A 17,090-nucleotide genomic window follows, 5' to 3' on the forward strand; every position below is an offset into this window, starting at 1 on the left:
ATCCCAGACATACACCTTCTTTCTCTACTTGGAATTCGAGCATCCCTGTTACCATCTGTCTTACATCGGGTAGAGCTTTGTAATGAAGGTGGGAAAACCTCCGATGCCAAAGTTCGGACTAAAGAGTTGTGTCACAAGACATGACACCTAGCGGACTTCCATCGACCTGATATAATGAATCAACACTAAACCCAAGGAATCTTTATCATTATTTTTCCATATACATACCTTGCCATTGCTGAAGGTTACCTTGTAGCCTCTGTCTTCCATTTCCAAGATGGACACCAGGTTCCTTTTGAGGTCAGGTGCATTTAATACATCCTGGACTTTCTAGCCTTCCTGAATGGTTGTCCTCTTCCTCGATCTCCAGCTCTCCTCTTACCTTTGCTGTTGAATTTGTCATTCCTTTGATTTGCCATCAGAGGGATTTTGATCATCGTCCCGGTGTGAGTCCTTTCTTCTCTTTGCATGAGAAGAAAAGGCAACAGGAGGACCTTTAGGCATGGGCATTTCTTGCACTTCTTCCCTTGTTTTTTCTTGAATGCATCTAGCCATTAATTCCTCGAAACCAGGAATTACATTATAGTTCAGAAGAGTAGTCTTGAACACGTACCATTCAGATGGTAATCCTCCAAGAGTTGTGAGTGCCATTTCTCTGTCAGTAATAGTTTCCCCAATAGATAGGAGATCGTTCTTGATCTCGGTGATTCTTAAGAAGTATGCTTGCATACTTTCATCCTTACTCTTCTTGATTTACCTCAGCTTATTTCTAAGAAACAAAACTTGATTTGCATCATTAACTTTAAATAAACTCACCAGTCTATTGTAGATTTCCTTGGAGGTGTCCAGTTCAGAGATGTAGGACACCAAGTGCTTGTCGATAGAGTCCCAGATGATCTTCTATTTTGACTTCTCCATTTTTCCATTTGTTCCAGGCAGCAGCAGATGCATTTGATGGAGGCTCAACAATATTGCCTCTTACATGGTCCAGCACTCCTTGATCTTCAAGGGTTAGATCGATAGACATCTTCCATCCGTGATAGTCAGCTTTCTCACGGAGCTTGTCTTCGGCAGGAAAGAGTGTTGAGGACCCCATAGTTCTTTTAGGATAGCCTTGCCAATCTTCTCTTCAATGATTGCTCTTGCTCTTGCTCGGGCTTTGTCTTCACCTCAGCTCTGATACCATGTCAAATTATGGTATGTTCTATGCTTATAACAGTTTACTTCTTTTTCTTATTATATTCCACCGATTAGCAATCACATGTACATAAAGTAAAGTGCAGATAGAACATTAAACGATCGACAGAAAACAAGCTAAGACAAGAGACACAAGATGTGGCGGCTAGCCAGGGACAAACCCCACAGTGTGTGGGGAAACCCTTTGATCAAATCTTCTTTTATCTTCAATAATTCAGCAGAGAGAAATAGTACAATAAATCTGATTCATATCAGCAGTAGCAAACCCTAGATCAGTAGCATCAGCATTAGCGGCTTCATTATCGAACTAGGGCAGACCATATCTCACAAACCGACAGTCAGATTGACTTCATTCCACCACCAAAAGTTTCGGCTTCCAGAGGAGGTTCAGATGAACCTACAGCGCAGTTCAGATGAGGAGATATTCTAGGCCACGCAAGTCAATCTTTACTTCTGCAGTTGCAGCTTCAGTTTCAGCAGTTTCCGGCTTCAAACTAGGGCAGTCGATATCTTGCAAACCGTTCGTCGGATTGACTTCATTCCACCACCAAAAGTTGCGGCTTTCAAAGGAGGTTCAGATGAACCTACAGCCCAGTTCCAAAGAGGAGATCTTCTAGACCACGCAAGTCAATCTTTACTTCTGCAGTTGCAGCTTCAGTTTCAGCAGTTTCCGGCTTCAAACTAGGGCAGTCGATATCTTGCAAACCGTTCGTCGGATTGACTTCATTCCACCACCAAAAGTTGCGGCTTTCAAAGGAGGTTCAGATGAACCTACAGCGCAGTTCCAAAGAGGAGATCTTCTAGGCCACGCAAGTCAATCTTTACTTCTGCAGTTGCAACTTCAGTTTCAGCAGTTTCCGGTTTCAAACTAGGGCAGTCGATATCTTGCAAACCGTTCGTCGGATTGACTTCATTCCACCACCAAAAGTTGGCTTTCAAAGGAGGTTCAGATGAACCTACAGTGTAGTTCCAAAGAGGAGATCTTCTAGGCCACGCAAGTCAATCTTTACTTCTGCAGTTGCAGCTTCAAATTCAACAGCTTCCGGCTTCACATGTGTGAGAAAGAGAGAGACCCATTTCAGCGCAGTAGAGAAGAGACTCATATCTGCGCAGTAGAGAGAGAGAGATGTGATGAGATGAGTGAGTCCAAATGAGGAAAAGTCCTCTTATATTTATACACAACGTTGGTGGGTGAATAGATGCGACTGTTGGGCTTCTGAGCCTACATGAGTTGTAGGTCGGCTTGATAATAATTCCATAATCAAAATAAATTCATATTTTCATGAATACTTATCAGAATTGGATGATCTTTATATCAATCCTACACCTCTCGACGAGAGGAATCTAATAAAAATATTATTAGCCATGAATACGATGACCCACATGAAGTTTTGCCCTGGTTGCCAATTTTAACACTGCCCCTCACTATAAAAGACCACTATCGAAATTCTCTCCAGTAGCTACTCTGCTTCAGAAAATCGAACTTTTTATCTCCCCTCTCTGTGTCTTCCAAATGACCCTCAAGCTTCCTTAAATAATCATCTCGTTGACATTCAACGACCCAGATTAGAAGCTAATCACTGGCTAAGATCATTTTTGCTTGATCCTCATCTTCTTCGATAAGCTACACCCACGGTTAGATTAATACCCATTAATTATTTTAATTCCTAAGTTTAGACTTAGGGTCCCATTAAAAATATTTAATTATTTTAATAAAACTATTTCTAGGTGGAATTTCCCAAAACGCTTTCTAGGTTCTTTGGAATACATGTGCCCAAGCCTCCCTGCAAAATTTGAGACTTAGAACACATCCGATGCTACCAAAAATCAACATAGGATAGATACATGACTGCAAATTTACTCTAAATATGGTGATTGTATATAGGTGATAGACCAATCTTGTAGATTCGGTCATGGGTCCTTTTTCTATGTACAGGTTTTCGGCTTCTTTTGTAGATGATGGATTCAATTCAAGCCTTCCACACACATTTATGCTCAGAACTTTGAGGGAGTCTCGGCTCCTCCTTGTAGCTTCAAGATAGGCCTACCTATTAGGCCTACAATGCATCAAACATACTTTGATTGGTTTATCAACAAGCTATCCTTTCATCCGCTATCAAGGCTTCACAAGATGTTCTGAGATAAAATCGGTCATCCACAAAAGTGCACAGGATACTGAGACTTCAAATTTTTGAGGTGGCACAGAGAGTTCAAACCCCTTTAATAGCGATTTCAAACCTTCTAGATTATGCCCAAAATTGCGCTTTCTTCTGCAGGATGCTTGGCCTTCTATAGACTATTGATCTAGCCTCTTGCTCCTTGTAGACAGAGCTTTAATGCTCTCCAAAAACCTTCGCTCTTCATGCACAAGACTACGGCCTTAATCACTGTAATAAGGACTTACAAATATGCCCATAATTTTCTTCTTCTTCCTTCAAGGAGCTCGGTCCTAGAGATCTGACTTCTTCTTAATGTCTTGAAGCCTTGTATCACTTGCTTGATCTTCCAACTTCCATCATGCCAATAAACCAAGCTCTGAAACCATGTTGAGAAATATAGGGCATCTTAATTAGGGCTTATTTAAATTGATTTCTCTTATCTTTGACACTTTCTTGTGATGTTTCTTATCAATTCTTCTTTGTAGTTATTATATTCTTATCATCAAGACAAATGCCAAACAATGAAGAACACAAACAAGGAACACAAGATGTAGGCACTCAGCTAGGGCAAAACCCCTATGAAGGGGAAAACCCATTCAAACTCTTCCTTGAGTAGATTCAAATCAAGAAGAGACAATCCAAGGCCCTTTTGACCTAGACAAGGACCTCCTCCAGTCACCGGGCCAGCGCTTCAAGTAGACAAACTCTGTCAAATCCTCCAAGTGTTAGCTCCTTAAAAAAACTGCTTCAAACCAGAATTTCGGCCCCCCATCAACAAAAGTTCAGACCTGCAATTACTGCAAAATTTTGGCCCCTGCAACTTGCCCAAAAACCCTAGAAAACTTGCACATGTGAGAGAGAGATGCTCCAAACTTTGATTTTGCTTCTTCCTTGAATTAGGTCTTCTTTCTAGCAATTTGCTCTTCTTTTTCATCCTCTTTCTCTTGCAGATCGAACTTCTTGCATGTGTGCTCCAAATGAGTCGAACTGTCTCTATTTATACTGCTTCCACAAGGATGAATCCCCTCTAACTGGGCCGACTTCTCCGGGACAGAGCTGACTTGGTGAGGAGGGGTAAAATGATTGTTTTGACTCAAAAATAAGTTTCTTTACGTGATACAAAAGCCCAAGGGTCTAATAAATGTGACAAAGGCTTTTTTAACTCAAGACAAAACCTAGAAGCCTTTAATGGAGGCTATGACCTATAAAATAAATAAAAGAGCATGAAACTCATGCTTTAAAAAAAAAAAAAACTTTTACAATAAAATTTCTTTTTCTTTTCTTTTGACAAATACATTACATCATGACTCAAATAAAATTATGAAGACCGACATTGGTTACATTCTTCAACACATATCATGACCCTCGAATTAAATCCAACTAATGCACACTAAGAAACACACTTTTACCTAAAGACACATTAAACCAAGTTGATCTAAACTAACTCTTAAGCATCTAAATATCCTAATATTCTTAACATAAAAGAATCATTTATTATCATAAATAGGTTTACTAATTTATATTATAGCCGTCTTAGAGCTAGATGTCTTGTTATATTTGGCTATTATATGTCTTTTAATTTTCAGAATGTACAACTTGTGTAAACCCTAGATTTATCTATTATTTTAGCCCTAATTTCTACTTGTTTACAACCTATTCAAAGGGTCAAATTCTACTGCTGTTATAACTTATCTGTTGCTGCAATTTTTATCTTTTACACAAGTTTTTTAACAACTATTGATAATTTTCAAATTTACATTATTTGGAGATTGTTTTGCAAAGGATTATTACTTGATAAACCCCTTAGAACAGCATTAGAGCAAACTAAACCAAATATGGAATTTACTTTGTGTGACCACCTTATCCCTAACTTGCTTGATATATTTCATTGGAGGTGAATTTGGTAGCTACTTAGAAAATTTAGACTTGATTGTGTTGTGGCCTAGGAATCTTGAATTCTACCAGGGAAGGTTCCCTTGTGTTGGACTTCTCTTTCACTAAAATAAGCGAAGTTATTGTTGATTTGGGGTAGCATCGGATGTGCTCTAGCCATGAAAATTGGTGGAGAGGCTAAAGCACATGAGATCTCCAAGACCCATAAATGGTTTGGACAGATTGTACCCAGTTTGGGAGACATTAAAATAATTAATATTTTTAATGGAGTTCCTAAATCTAAACTTAGGAAAAATAAAATATTAATGGGTATTAATATAAAATTGAGTTAAAAGGTTCCAAAAGTCATGGATCAAGCCAAATCTAATCTTAACCATTGATTAGAGATTTAATCTCGGCCGTTGAAGGACCAACAGGAAAAGTATAAGAGGAGGCTTGAGGGTTAGTTGGAGAACACACCAGAGTGATCAGTGATTCGATTTGCTAGAGCGAGTTTGCTAAGAAAAGTCGCATTAGTGATCAGTAGCAACGGGTAGTGAGTACTAAACAGAGAGGCAGAGACAGTGCCAAGAGACCAACGTAGAGGCAGAGACAGTGCCAAGAGACCAGCGCAGAGGCATAGACAGGTAGTAGCCAGAGCAGGCCACACAAAGCCCAGTAAAGACAGCGCAGAGGCTAGAGGGACTGCGTCATCCATGCAGAGAGTAGCTGGAGTGACGTCGAGGGTCCCAAAGGTTGCGCAGTGCCTCAGAGGGCTGACACAGAGGGGTTTGGGACTGACGCAGAGGCCAAAAGGGCCAGCACAGTGCTTCAGAGTCGCTAGAGAGGGTTTCGTGGGATAGGTTTTCTAAATACCTATTTCCGAATAGAGAGATATTATTGCCAGTTATTTTTCTTTGTCGGGTGAGCCAGTTTGGCACCCATTTGTACTCAAGGAAATACTGCATAATAATAAACCCTAAGAATTGTTGCACCGGTTTTCCCACATTGAGTTTTTCCGGGGACATTTTTCCAAAAATAACAATGTCACTTGTGTGTTTGTTTTCTTTTAGCTATTGATCTGTAGATGTTGAGACTGTATTGTGTTTATTTCGTTATTTATGTTTTAAATAACTTGTTCAAATATAAGAAGTAGAAGAAATAAACCAAAAGAATAGAGATTAAATTTCTAACGGATAGACTTAGAAATTTCAACATGGTATCAGAGCGTGGTTGCAGATCACAGGAGAGTTGAAGGCATCAGCTAAGCAAAGCATTTGCAGCAGAATCAGTTGTTTCGAGTGACAGAAGCTGATCCTTGCAGAAAGCGAAAAAAGAAGGGATGACGCAGAGGGACTGCGTCACCAGTCCGGGCCAGAGAGAGGTTGGTGCAGAGGCTGAGGAGGGCAGAAAAGGCTCACACAGAGCCACGCAGAGACCAGGAGGGTTGACGCAGTTGGCTAATGGAGTAGTTTTTCCAGTGCCGAGAATGCGCAAAGCCTAGAGGCTCAGTCCTTCATTTGTTGGGGCATAGGAAGCTGCGAGCGGTTTGTGGGAGCGAAGTTGGTGGGGTACTATAGACAGAACAGTACCTAACAGGACAAAACCAAGGTAGAGGTAGTTGCTACCGAGGTGGATTTCTAGCCAAGGAATCTGGATCAGTGTTGCAAGTGCACAGCAGATCAGAGAGATGCAACTTAACGATTGGCAGGAGGATTTCCAGAAGGGAAATCGGGACTCAGAGGGAGTCTAGCAGAGAACTTCCAGGCGGGAGGTAGAGAGACTCAACAAGAGTCGCAAGGAGAACTTCTAGGTGGTTAGTAGAGAGACTCAGCAGGAGTCAAAGAGAGAACTTCCAGAGGGAAGTAGAGAGACTTAGTAGGAGTCGAAGAGAGAACCTCTGGAGGGAAGTAGAGAGACTCGGAGGAGTCGACAGAAGAGTAGAGAGATGGCCATGAATGGGCTAAGGAATCAGGATAGGCTGGACGGGGCGGCCAACTTTGTGGTCTAGAAGGCCAAAATCCTATCCATTCTAGATAGACATCGCATCAAAGCCTTCGCCTTGAGAACAATGGCGATCCCAGTTGACCCGGCTAAAAATGAAAAGTTCAAGGAGGCAATGGCCAGGGCGAAGTGCATCATCCTTGATGGGGTCAAGGATCATGTGGTCCAACATATTGCTGAGAAGTAGACGGCAAAGGAAATGTGGGACGCCCTGAAGAAATTGTACCAGCATACTTTCGTGCAGAGGAAGATGTTACTTGAGAATTAGTTGCGGTCATACCAGATGCAGAAGGGGGAGCAGATAGATCACTTCCTCGGTCGGTTGAAGGAGATCCGGGACCAACTGACTTCCATAGGGGCCACGCCGGATGAAGAGATGTTGGTGAGGACCGCACTTAACGCAGTCTCCGAGGAGTGGGAGACATTTGTCCAGAGCATATTGGGCAGGGCAGATCTTCTAGATTGGGAAGAATTGTGGGCAGCTCTTCGCCAAGAGGAGATCAGGCGGTTGAGCAAGACGGGAAGTAGCAGCAAAGGAGTCCAGATCAAGAAGGAAGAGGAAGAGGATGCAACTCTGGCATCTGTGGGAAAGTAGGAGAAGAGGAAGAAGAAGGACCTCTCCAAGGTCAAGTGCTTCCACTGTGGGGAACTGGGTTCAAGGAAGAAAAACAAGGGAGAGGCATCTAATTCTAAGGCAGCGCCAGCAAAGGCGGAGAAGGAGGTCGAGGAGGATGACGACTGTGCCATGAGTGCTCATGTACCTCTAAAGAAGAGGTTGGAAGACATCGAGCTGTAGTTAGGAAGACTACAAGCGATGAGGGGCAAGATCCTTGAGGTACCCAACCTCTTTGGATTATACCTTGCTACGGGAGCCCCGAAGAGAGAGTAGCAGGACTAGCAGATGTCGATAGAAACAGATGCGGATGAAGCGGCAGAGAGTGCTACAATGCAGGAGTCCCCAGGCAGCACGAGGCTAGCAGGCTGCAACAATGCGAGAGGCACAGAGAGTGTTGCACCAGTGCAGGATAGCACAAAGAGGTGTGCAACGGTGCGAGATGCAGGGATTTGTTGGAGCAACGCAGAGGTCAATAGAGGGAGCACTTGTTAGCGGCAGAGGGAGCTTCAGCATCAGGAGTGTTTCTAGCCTGACAGAGATGTCAGAAGTTGGGTGGATCAGTTACTTACTTCTCGGTAACTGAGTTGCAATGCAGTAGCGGTTAGCAGTAGCACGATGCAGCATGATGAGAGGGGGTTGTAGTGCAGATGCAATGTTGGGAGAAAGGACCAGCAGCAACATCGATGCAAAGGGAGCTGTCATACAGATGCAGCAGTGGTAGTGACAGGGCCATGCGCAGCAGTACAGGATGCAGCAGTGCAGAGGATGTTGGGCGGGGAGGCCTAGCATCAGCGCAGGTACCGGTGCCAGATAATTAGAGTGGTGCTCAGTGAGGAGTATTACTAGAGCACAGTCCTCGCCAAGAGTGAGTGTTGATTTGGGGTAGCATTGGATGTGCTCTAGCCATGAAAATTGGTGGAGAGGCTAAAGCACGTGAGATCTCCAAGACCCAAAAATGGTTTGAACAGATTGTACCCGGTTTGGGAGATATTAAAATAATTAATATTTTTAATGGAGTTCCTAAGTCTAAACTTAGGAAAAATAAAATATTAATGGGTATTAATATAAAACTGAGTTAAAAGGTTTCAAAAGTCATGGATTAAGCCAAATCTAATCTTAGCCATTGATTAGAGATTTAATCTCGGTCGTTGAAGGACCAACAGGAAAAGTATAAGAGAAGGCTTGAGGGTCAGTTGGAGAACACATCAGAGTGATCAGTGATTCGATTTGCTAGAACGGGGTTGCTAAGAAAAGTCGAATCAGTGATCAGCAGCAAGGGGCAGTCAGTACTAAACAAAGAGGCGGAAACAGTGCCAAGAGACCAGCGCAAAGGCAGAGAGCGAGAGGCAGCAGCCAAAGCAAGCCACGCAAAGCCCAGAGGGATTGCGTCATCCACGTAGAGAGCAGCTGGAGTGACACAGAGGGTCCTAGAGGTTGCACAGTGCCTCAAAGGGCTGACGCGGAGGGATTTGGGCTGACGCAGAGGCCAGAAGGGCCAACGCAGTGCTTCAGAGTCGCTGGAGAGGGTTTCGTGGGACAGGTTTTCTAAATACCTATTTCCGAATAGAGAGGTATTGTTGCCAGTTACTTTTCTCTGTCGGGTGAGCCAATTTGGCCAATTGTACTCAAGGAAATACTGCATAATAATAAACCCTCAGAATAGTTGCACCGGTTTTCTCGCATTGGGTTTTTCCGGGGACATTTGTCCAAAAATAATGGTATCACTTGTGTGTTTGTTTTCTTTCAGTTGTTGATCTGTAGATGTTGAGATTGTATTATGTTTATTTCGTTATTTATATGTTTTAAATAACTTGTTTAGAAATAAAAAGTAGAAGAAATAAACCAGAAGAATACAGATTAAATTTCTAACAGATAGACTTAGAAATTTCAGCAGTTGTTACTTATGTGAAAGTGGCAACACCTACAATTTTCCACTAATCTTAGTACCTTGTGAAGGTTTTGCACTAAGGTGCCATATTTTGTGATAACATGTTCTACATTTTTTTATTTCTAGTCTTTTGAATTCTGTGTGTATGGAATTAATTTGTAAAATTATGGATGAAAGCATTGTAGGATTGCATGCATATTTTAAGATTGCATTGAATATTAAGGCTGCTATAGCTTTTCTTCTGCTAATGAATTCCGCAGCCAACACAAGAAATTGATTTTGGTATCAAAGAGAAAATTTTATGGTGTTTTGAGGGATCTTGCAGACTCAACAGTGAACAGGGGTTATTGGGTATGTAACAATATGCATGATCTGGCAGGGACATCGAATATCTAAGTTGCACGAAACGCTGAAACATTTCGGAGTTTCCAAAACAGGTATGTTTAGAAACGTCACCTCCCAAAAATGGAGACTTCGGTCAAAACGTCATATATGTATATATATATATATATATATATATATATAAGTGAATAACACATTATCTTGCAAGGAAAAAGGGAATAAGACCCATAGATGAAAATTTAAAAGGAAAAACAAGTCTATATTAACTCCAATCGATGATTGCATGATGGTCGAGTTTCAGCCAAGTTTCGGAGTTTCGAGTACAGGTACAGCGCGAAACGTCAGGTTCTTTGAAGTTTTGCGCAACATAGTCAAGTATCAACATATCACAGATATTCAACCCAACAACTTGACCCCAAGACCTCTTATTTCAATTCACAACACTCAAGCACTCAAGCTAACCCACCAGGCATACTAATATATCGACGTTCTGTTGATTTGGCAACTCAAGGACAAATTTCCTCCTTTGGACAGCCTTCCTCATCAAGAAAGACCCTTCCTAGCCCTTAAAGGAATTTAATTTGGTCAAGGAAAAATTTAATTTTTAATATGAAACCCACAAGTACACAAAAGTACAAATCAGTCTGGGCAAGCAAATTCGTCCACCTAAGAAGCATATAAATACACCATAAGTCACATCACTTTGGGGCATCACATCACACATCTCTCCTTTAAATATTGAGAAATCTTTCAGTAATAATCACATCCAAGATATTTTGTCTACGTGTTTCGAACCATCTAGTGTGGTTCATTGTCAGGACAAGATGGAGAGTCAGATCTTGGCATCAGATTAAATAAGGAGAGCGATTTAGAGACAATTAATTTATATTTTTTAACAGTTAGAATATAACAATTAGTTTTGACTAAAATATTCTTATTAATAAAGAATATTTTTAATATATTGAAACTAGCTGTTAGAATATAACAAATAATATTTATTCAAAAGAAATATTCTAAAACTAACATGAAATAAAACTATCTAAAAATAAAATAAAATAATAAAAATAATTTTATAGTCAAACTTAAATAATCTAATTAATAAGAATCTAGAACATTAAGGTAAAAAATAAAAAATAAAAAAATAAAGGAACACATCGAATTATAAATTATTAAAAAGAGAGTCAAAAAAAGGTTATAATTAAAAAGAGTGTATAATAATTTAAAAAAAGATTAAAATAATTGAGGAACACATTGAATTAAGATTAAATTAAACATACATTTTTTTTAATCATATTAAATAAAGGAACACATTGAATTTTAAATTATTCACAAGAGAAAGTCAAAAATAAAAATAAAAATAAAAATGTTAAGAAATAAAATAATAATTAAAAAGGGTTAAAATGTATAATAATAATTTCAAAAGGATTAAAATAGTTAAAGAAATTAATAAACTAAACATACTTTTTTTTTGACAAAAAACTAAACAATCCAAATATATTAAAGAATTAAAGAATTAAAAAAAAAGTAAGAAGACAAGTCAAGTACCCAACCACTGATAATTTTCCAGTCATCATCTCTATTCAAATTACTTGGCCTCCTTTCAATTTCTATGGCTTCCCTAAACTTACGGTGATGGAAATGATCAATCTTTGCAATGACCCGGGCCTCTTCAACGCAGATGTATGTTTTGTTTTTTCCTCGTGTTCTGCCAAAGCTAAAGAACGGGTCCTCCCATGTTTGATGTTGGTTGCATGCTCATGAATCCTTTGATTTATTGAGCAGCCAGTTTCACCAATGTATGGAGTCCCATAGGAACATGGGATGATGTAACACCTTTCATATTCTTAGGGCCTACAGGGTCTTTCATTGATCTTAGGGAGTTTTGAATGGTGTTAAGGGGCCTAAAGGTCGAGGGAACCTTATGCTTCCTCGGGTTCCTTGCAATCTTCTCAATGGTCCCCTGGATAAATGGAAGATCCAGCCCTGAACACCAATCCTTGGGTTCTTTTTTAACCTTAGGACCTTTTTCAGCTTTAAGGAAAGATGTAAGACACTGGTGCCTACTATATCCATTCTTATAAAAAACATTAAGGAGATGGGTTTTCTCATCATTAAGGTGGTTTTCATCAGAAACTCTTAATGCTCGAGTAGCTAAGGTGTTGAGAACACCCAGCGTTTGAGCAGGGAAATGATGGGAATTAGAATGAAGATATTGCTCCGTGTGAGTTTTATTCTGAAAGACCTGGTGGGAGAAAGAACCATCATCCTTTTTTGATATAAGGACATCGAGAAAAGGAAAGCTTCCATTGATTTCACATTCCATAGTAAACTTTATGAAACTAGATTGATTATTAAGATGCTGGAAAAAAAGATCCAACTTTCCCTGACCATGAGACCAAACGACGCAAGGGTCATCCACAAACCTTTTCCATAGTTTTGGTTTAACTTGAGTTGAGGTGAAAGCCTTAGATTCAAAGTCATCCATGAACAGATTAGCCACTACAAGGGAAAGAGGGGAATGCATGGCAACACCACAAGTTTGTTCATAAAATTCCCCATCAAAGCTAAAGAAAGTAGAGGTAAGACAGATTTCAACTAATTTAGCTGTATCAGGGTCCGTAATGCGCTTGATCACTTCGATGGCCTCATTAATAGGGATATTAGTGTAGAGGGAGACCACATCGAACCTCACAAGAACATCACCAGGATCAGACTTTATACCTTTTAACTCATTGACAAATGATGACGAATCTTTGACAAAGAATTATGTAAGGCCAACAAGGGGTTTTAGCTTTTGGACTAAATACTTTGCCAGAAGATACGGCTGCCCTCCTATAGTGTTGAAAATGGATCTCAGGGGAGCCCCTTCCTTATGGATCTTGGGAAGCCCATAAATCCTAGGAGTGATAGGGCTACTCTTGATGAGCTTATGGCTAAAAGAGATAACAATGCTACTAGATTTTATAGCTAGAGATATAGTCTTGGAGATCTTCTTTAAGGGATTCTTATTAAGTTTCCTATAGATTCCGCTATTAGAAAGATGATTCAGCACTTTTCTCCGGTAATCCTCCTTATCTAAGATAACTATAGCTCCACCCTTGTCCGATTTCAGAACAACAATGTCCTTGTTATTGTTCAAAGATTTGAGAGCCTCAAACTCAAGCTTACTAATATTGTGCTTGGGGGGCTTTGCCTTTCTCAGGATAACCGCACAGTCCTGTTTAATGATATCCTTAGTGATGTCCGATAAGTCCCTTATCTCAAATTCAATGTTACAAATAATCTCTTCCACCGGGATTTTTCTTGGAGCAAGAGCAAAATTTAATCCTTTCTCCAGAAGACTATAGACAGAAGGGTCAAAAGCAAAACTAGAAAGATTCACTACTCTAGTATTAAAAGAAGAGAGAGAAATATTATTATTATTAGGAATGAGGGAATTATTATTATTATTATTATCAACATTATGATTATAATTATAATTATTATTATTATTATTATTAATTTGGTTGTTATTATTATTGTTATAATTACTAATATGAATAGATTTAATAGGAGAGGAACAAGAGAAAAAAGACGAAAAACCCAAATCATTGGAATGATTGGGGCCTAATAAGAAATTGTTGACTAAGGGATTTTTGGGGAGGTTATTATCAAGCTTAACCTCTATGGATCGATGGGCCCTGGAGGAGGAACCTCCAACCAACTTGGAAATTTCATTAAGTTGGTTAGAAAGACCACCAACCATTGGAGAATGGAATGACATGGAGGGAGGGAAATGGTCAGCAAAGGATGGGGGAGGATTCGAAGTGCAGCTAGAGTTGGTTCGACGGGCCCTGGAGGAGGAACCTCCAACCGACTTGGAAATATCATTAAGTTGGTTAGAAGGGCCACCAACCATTGGAGAATGGAATGACAGGGGGGGGGGGGGGAAATGGTCAGCGAAGGATGGGGGAGCATTCGAAGCACAGCTAGAGCCGGAGTACACACGGTCATGAGTGCTATCGGATGAAGAGGGTTGAATCACCACGAGTGAAGACGCGTTGGAGGAAAGTTGGTACAGAGGATTCGAAATAGCGACCGAATTCGAACACGAATGGGAGCGATCAGCGAGGGAGTGATCTTCAGGACAAGTTGCATCAAACCAAAAGGGGTTCGAGTAGGGAGATTCATCTTGAGAACCAGCCGCATCACTTGAGAACGCTGGATGCTCAAGATGAACGGAGGTGAGAGGGGGAACTAGAAGCGGAACATCGGAATAAAATAAGCTATTGCAACCATCTTTGAGAACAGCGTCGGTATCGCTCCTGCAAATCGACTGACAAAGAAACCTTGAAACGTCGCAATCACTCCTTTGAGAACATATGGCTCCAAACTCTGGAAGAGCAACACTGTTGATCCAAGAACGAAGTGCAGAGGCTTGACTATTATTAACTCTGCTGCCGGAAGAATAACCTGAAAATTCGGAAAAACCTACATGAGAAGAGGATTTTTCTGAGAGCTTGAGAAACTTCTTAGATAGTTTTATCTTCCAAACTTCTTCTCTTGGAGGTTTGACTACTTCTGAAAATTGAAGGTTCTTTTCACACATGCGAAGAGGAGAGAGAGTCTTTTTTGATTGGGCCAAATTCTATTTCTGTATTGGGACTTTGACTAGTGTTGACTTTGTTCATTTTGACTTGGTTTGACTAGATTTGGATCTGTTTTGGAATACCGAAGTCAAAGGCTGTTTGCCCGAACCTTTCTAGGCTCTTTGACCAGCGTTGACCACATATGCAACTAGAGTTTCAGCAGTTCAAAGTTTGACTTTGACCAGATTTGGAGGGACTATTTTGACTGATCTTTGACCAGCACTCAAGGCTGCACTTTTTGACAGTTGACCAAGCTGAATTGAAGGAGTTTTGACCATTGACCATTGACTTGCTAGGGCTGCCACAGCTGTTGTTGACTTTGACCAAAATTGCAGATTTGACTTTTGGGCTCATCTCCTGGATATTGGTTAGTGAATTGTTGGATAAGTCAAAGATTTGACTTTTACTTTTTATTGTTGAGTTGGAACATTGTATCTCTCTGCTGAACATTTGATGACAATCTAATAGAAGAATTTGAAAGGGTTTTCCCCCTTGTGGGGTTTTTCCCTAGTCTTTGACCAAATCTTGTGCCTCTTGTTATTGCTGTTGGCTGTTTTCTATTGTATATTGGATTAACTGCTCTATCTATAATAGTTCATTTTCATTGGAAGATTAAATTTATTTAAAAGTGATTGCTAATTGAAGAAAGAATTGGGCTAAGTTATTGTGCTAGCATAGAAAAGTGAAAAATTAACATGCTGTAACAAGTAGTCTAGGATTTCTCCAACAAGTTGAAAGACTAGAAATGTCTAAGCATAGCTACCAACAAGAATTAAAAGGTAAGATTGAAATGCCTCTGAAACAAAAGCCCAAATCCATGTTTCTAAATTATTGAACCAATAGAAGTTCAAATTTTTAAATGAATGGACTACTAGAAAACAAGCTAAGTCACAGTTTACCTTCCATGCGATTCCCTTCAAAAGGAACATTTTGCTGAAACCAATTCCTGACTTGTTCAGTAGACCAAGATCCAACTTTACATGTCTGATATGTATCTGAATTGTGTACATCAGTCCTTTCATTATCAGTGTCAGAATTCTGTGATTCATTATCAATCGGCAAACTTAAATATCCACTTTGTAAAGGATCTGTCGCGTTGACCTCACTGCAAACAAGCTATAGAAATGAGCATAATATACTTGTTAATAGTACAGTAAAATACAATAATCAGAGAAAACCATTCAGCACATATCAAGAAATCAAAAGGGCATGTCCAAAATGAATCTCTAGGTCATTGCAAACTTTTCTCATATATCCCCTGCAGAAATTATTTTTCAAAAGTAAGACTCAGAAAATATGTAAAGATATTAACACTATATGATAAAACTTGCTATAATTGGATGTTAATGCAAATACAACAATTAAACGCAGTATTGAGTTCAAATAAAATCATATGTTCTGTTGGACACCTAATCCTCTATGGGTTGGTGTGAAATGTGAACAACCACTTGGAATATGAATCCAAAGGTCACACCAATGTACTATATATATGTATCATTGTGAATAATCGATGCAATCAAATGCTTATCCTTCATATTCTGCATTCACCATGTATGTGTTTAACATGGTATCAGAGTTGTAGGCAATTTCCTACCCAAGTGTGAGCCGCTTGTGTTTTGTGGCCGTTATATCTTTGTTTGGCACTTATTTCCTCGTCTCTCTTTCTATATGATGATTTCTCTCACTGGTTATTTGCCATCTGACAAATTAAGTATCTAAATCCGTTTCTATGTCATAAATCCTATCTGTGCCCTTCAGAAATGCCTGCGTTGACATTTTTGTTACCCTTGCCAGCCCTGGAACCCTTGGTCTTTCCTACCCTACTGAAATTTGAATCACTAGTTTTGAGGTGCAGTGATTTTGGGCATTTGTGCAGAACTGTCCCTTTGTCTGCGCTATCTACATTCTCGAAATAGCAAAAAAAATGTGTGGTCAGCGTGAAGCCTGGGGAAGCCAACAAAAAAAAGGTTCGTAGAATAAGTTGCTCCTTTTCCACAGCTTGAGATTTAAGCAACGTCTGCAAATTCCATTCCACCATGTCCAGTTGTATGGTAACACCGCCACTTTCAATTGCTTCAAAGGTGTGTACATAGCAGTTGTGGGTAATATACATTTATTTGCTTCTGTTCCAGTTCATTCTCACGCCATCCCATGCCTCAAATTCTTCCATTTCCCGGCGCACCAAATTCCCATATATTGCTAGTCGCACAGAGTTGACTGGTGAAGGAACCTTCACTCTCAGAGAGTCCGTGTTGTGATATTTGAGTTTCTCCGACATGGTACAAACCTCCTCCTCTAGCTTTCAATAAACGCTTATGATCTTTGACCCATGCCCCATATAGCAATTTTGGCATTTAATTTAACCTGCGACCCTTGTTGCGTGA

General features: G+C 40.0%; 1 protein-coding gene across 1 annotated transcript in view; it reads right to left on the reverse strand.

Moving 5' to 3' along the window:
• The window catches only part of LOC149184058 (uncharacterized), a 274,518-nt gene that overhangs the window by 222,510 nt on the left and 34,918 nt on the right, over positions 1-17,090 (reverse strand). Inside the window, exon 2 of the mRNA XM_089417390.1 lies at positions 15,606-15,811. Coding sequence (XP_089273516.1) covers positions 15,606-15,811 — 206 coding nt within the window. The remainder of the gene's footprint in view (positions 1-15,605; positions 15,812-17,090) is intronic.

Source organism: Pinus tabuliformis, chromosome 3_2 (assembly GCF_031772625.1).
Source record: "Pinus tabuliformis cultivar Carrire ecotype Pingquan chromosome 3_2, CPIR1, whole genome shotgun sequence".
Lineage (NCBI taxonomy): Eukaryota > Viridiplantae > Streptophyta > Pinopsida > Pinales > Pinaceae > Pinus > Pinus tabuliformis.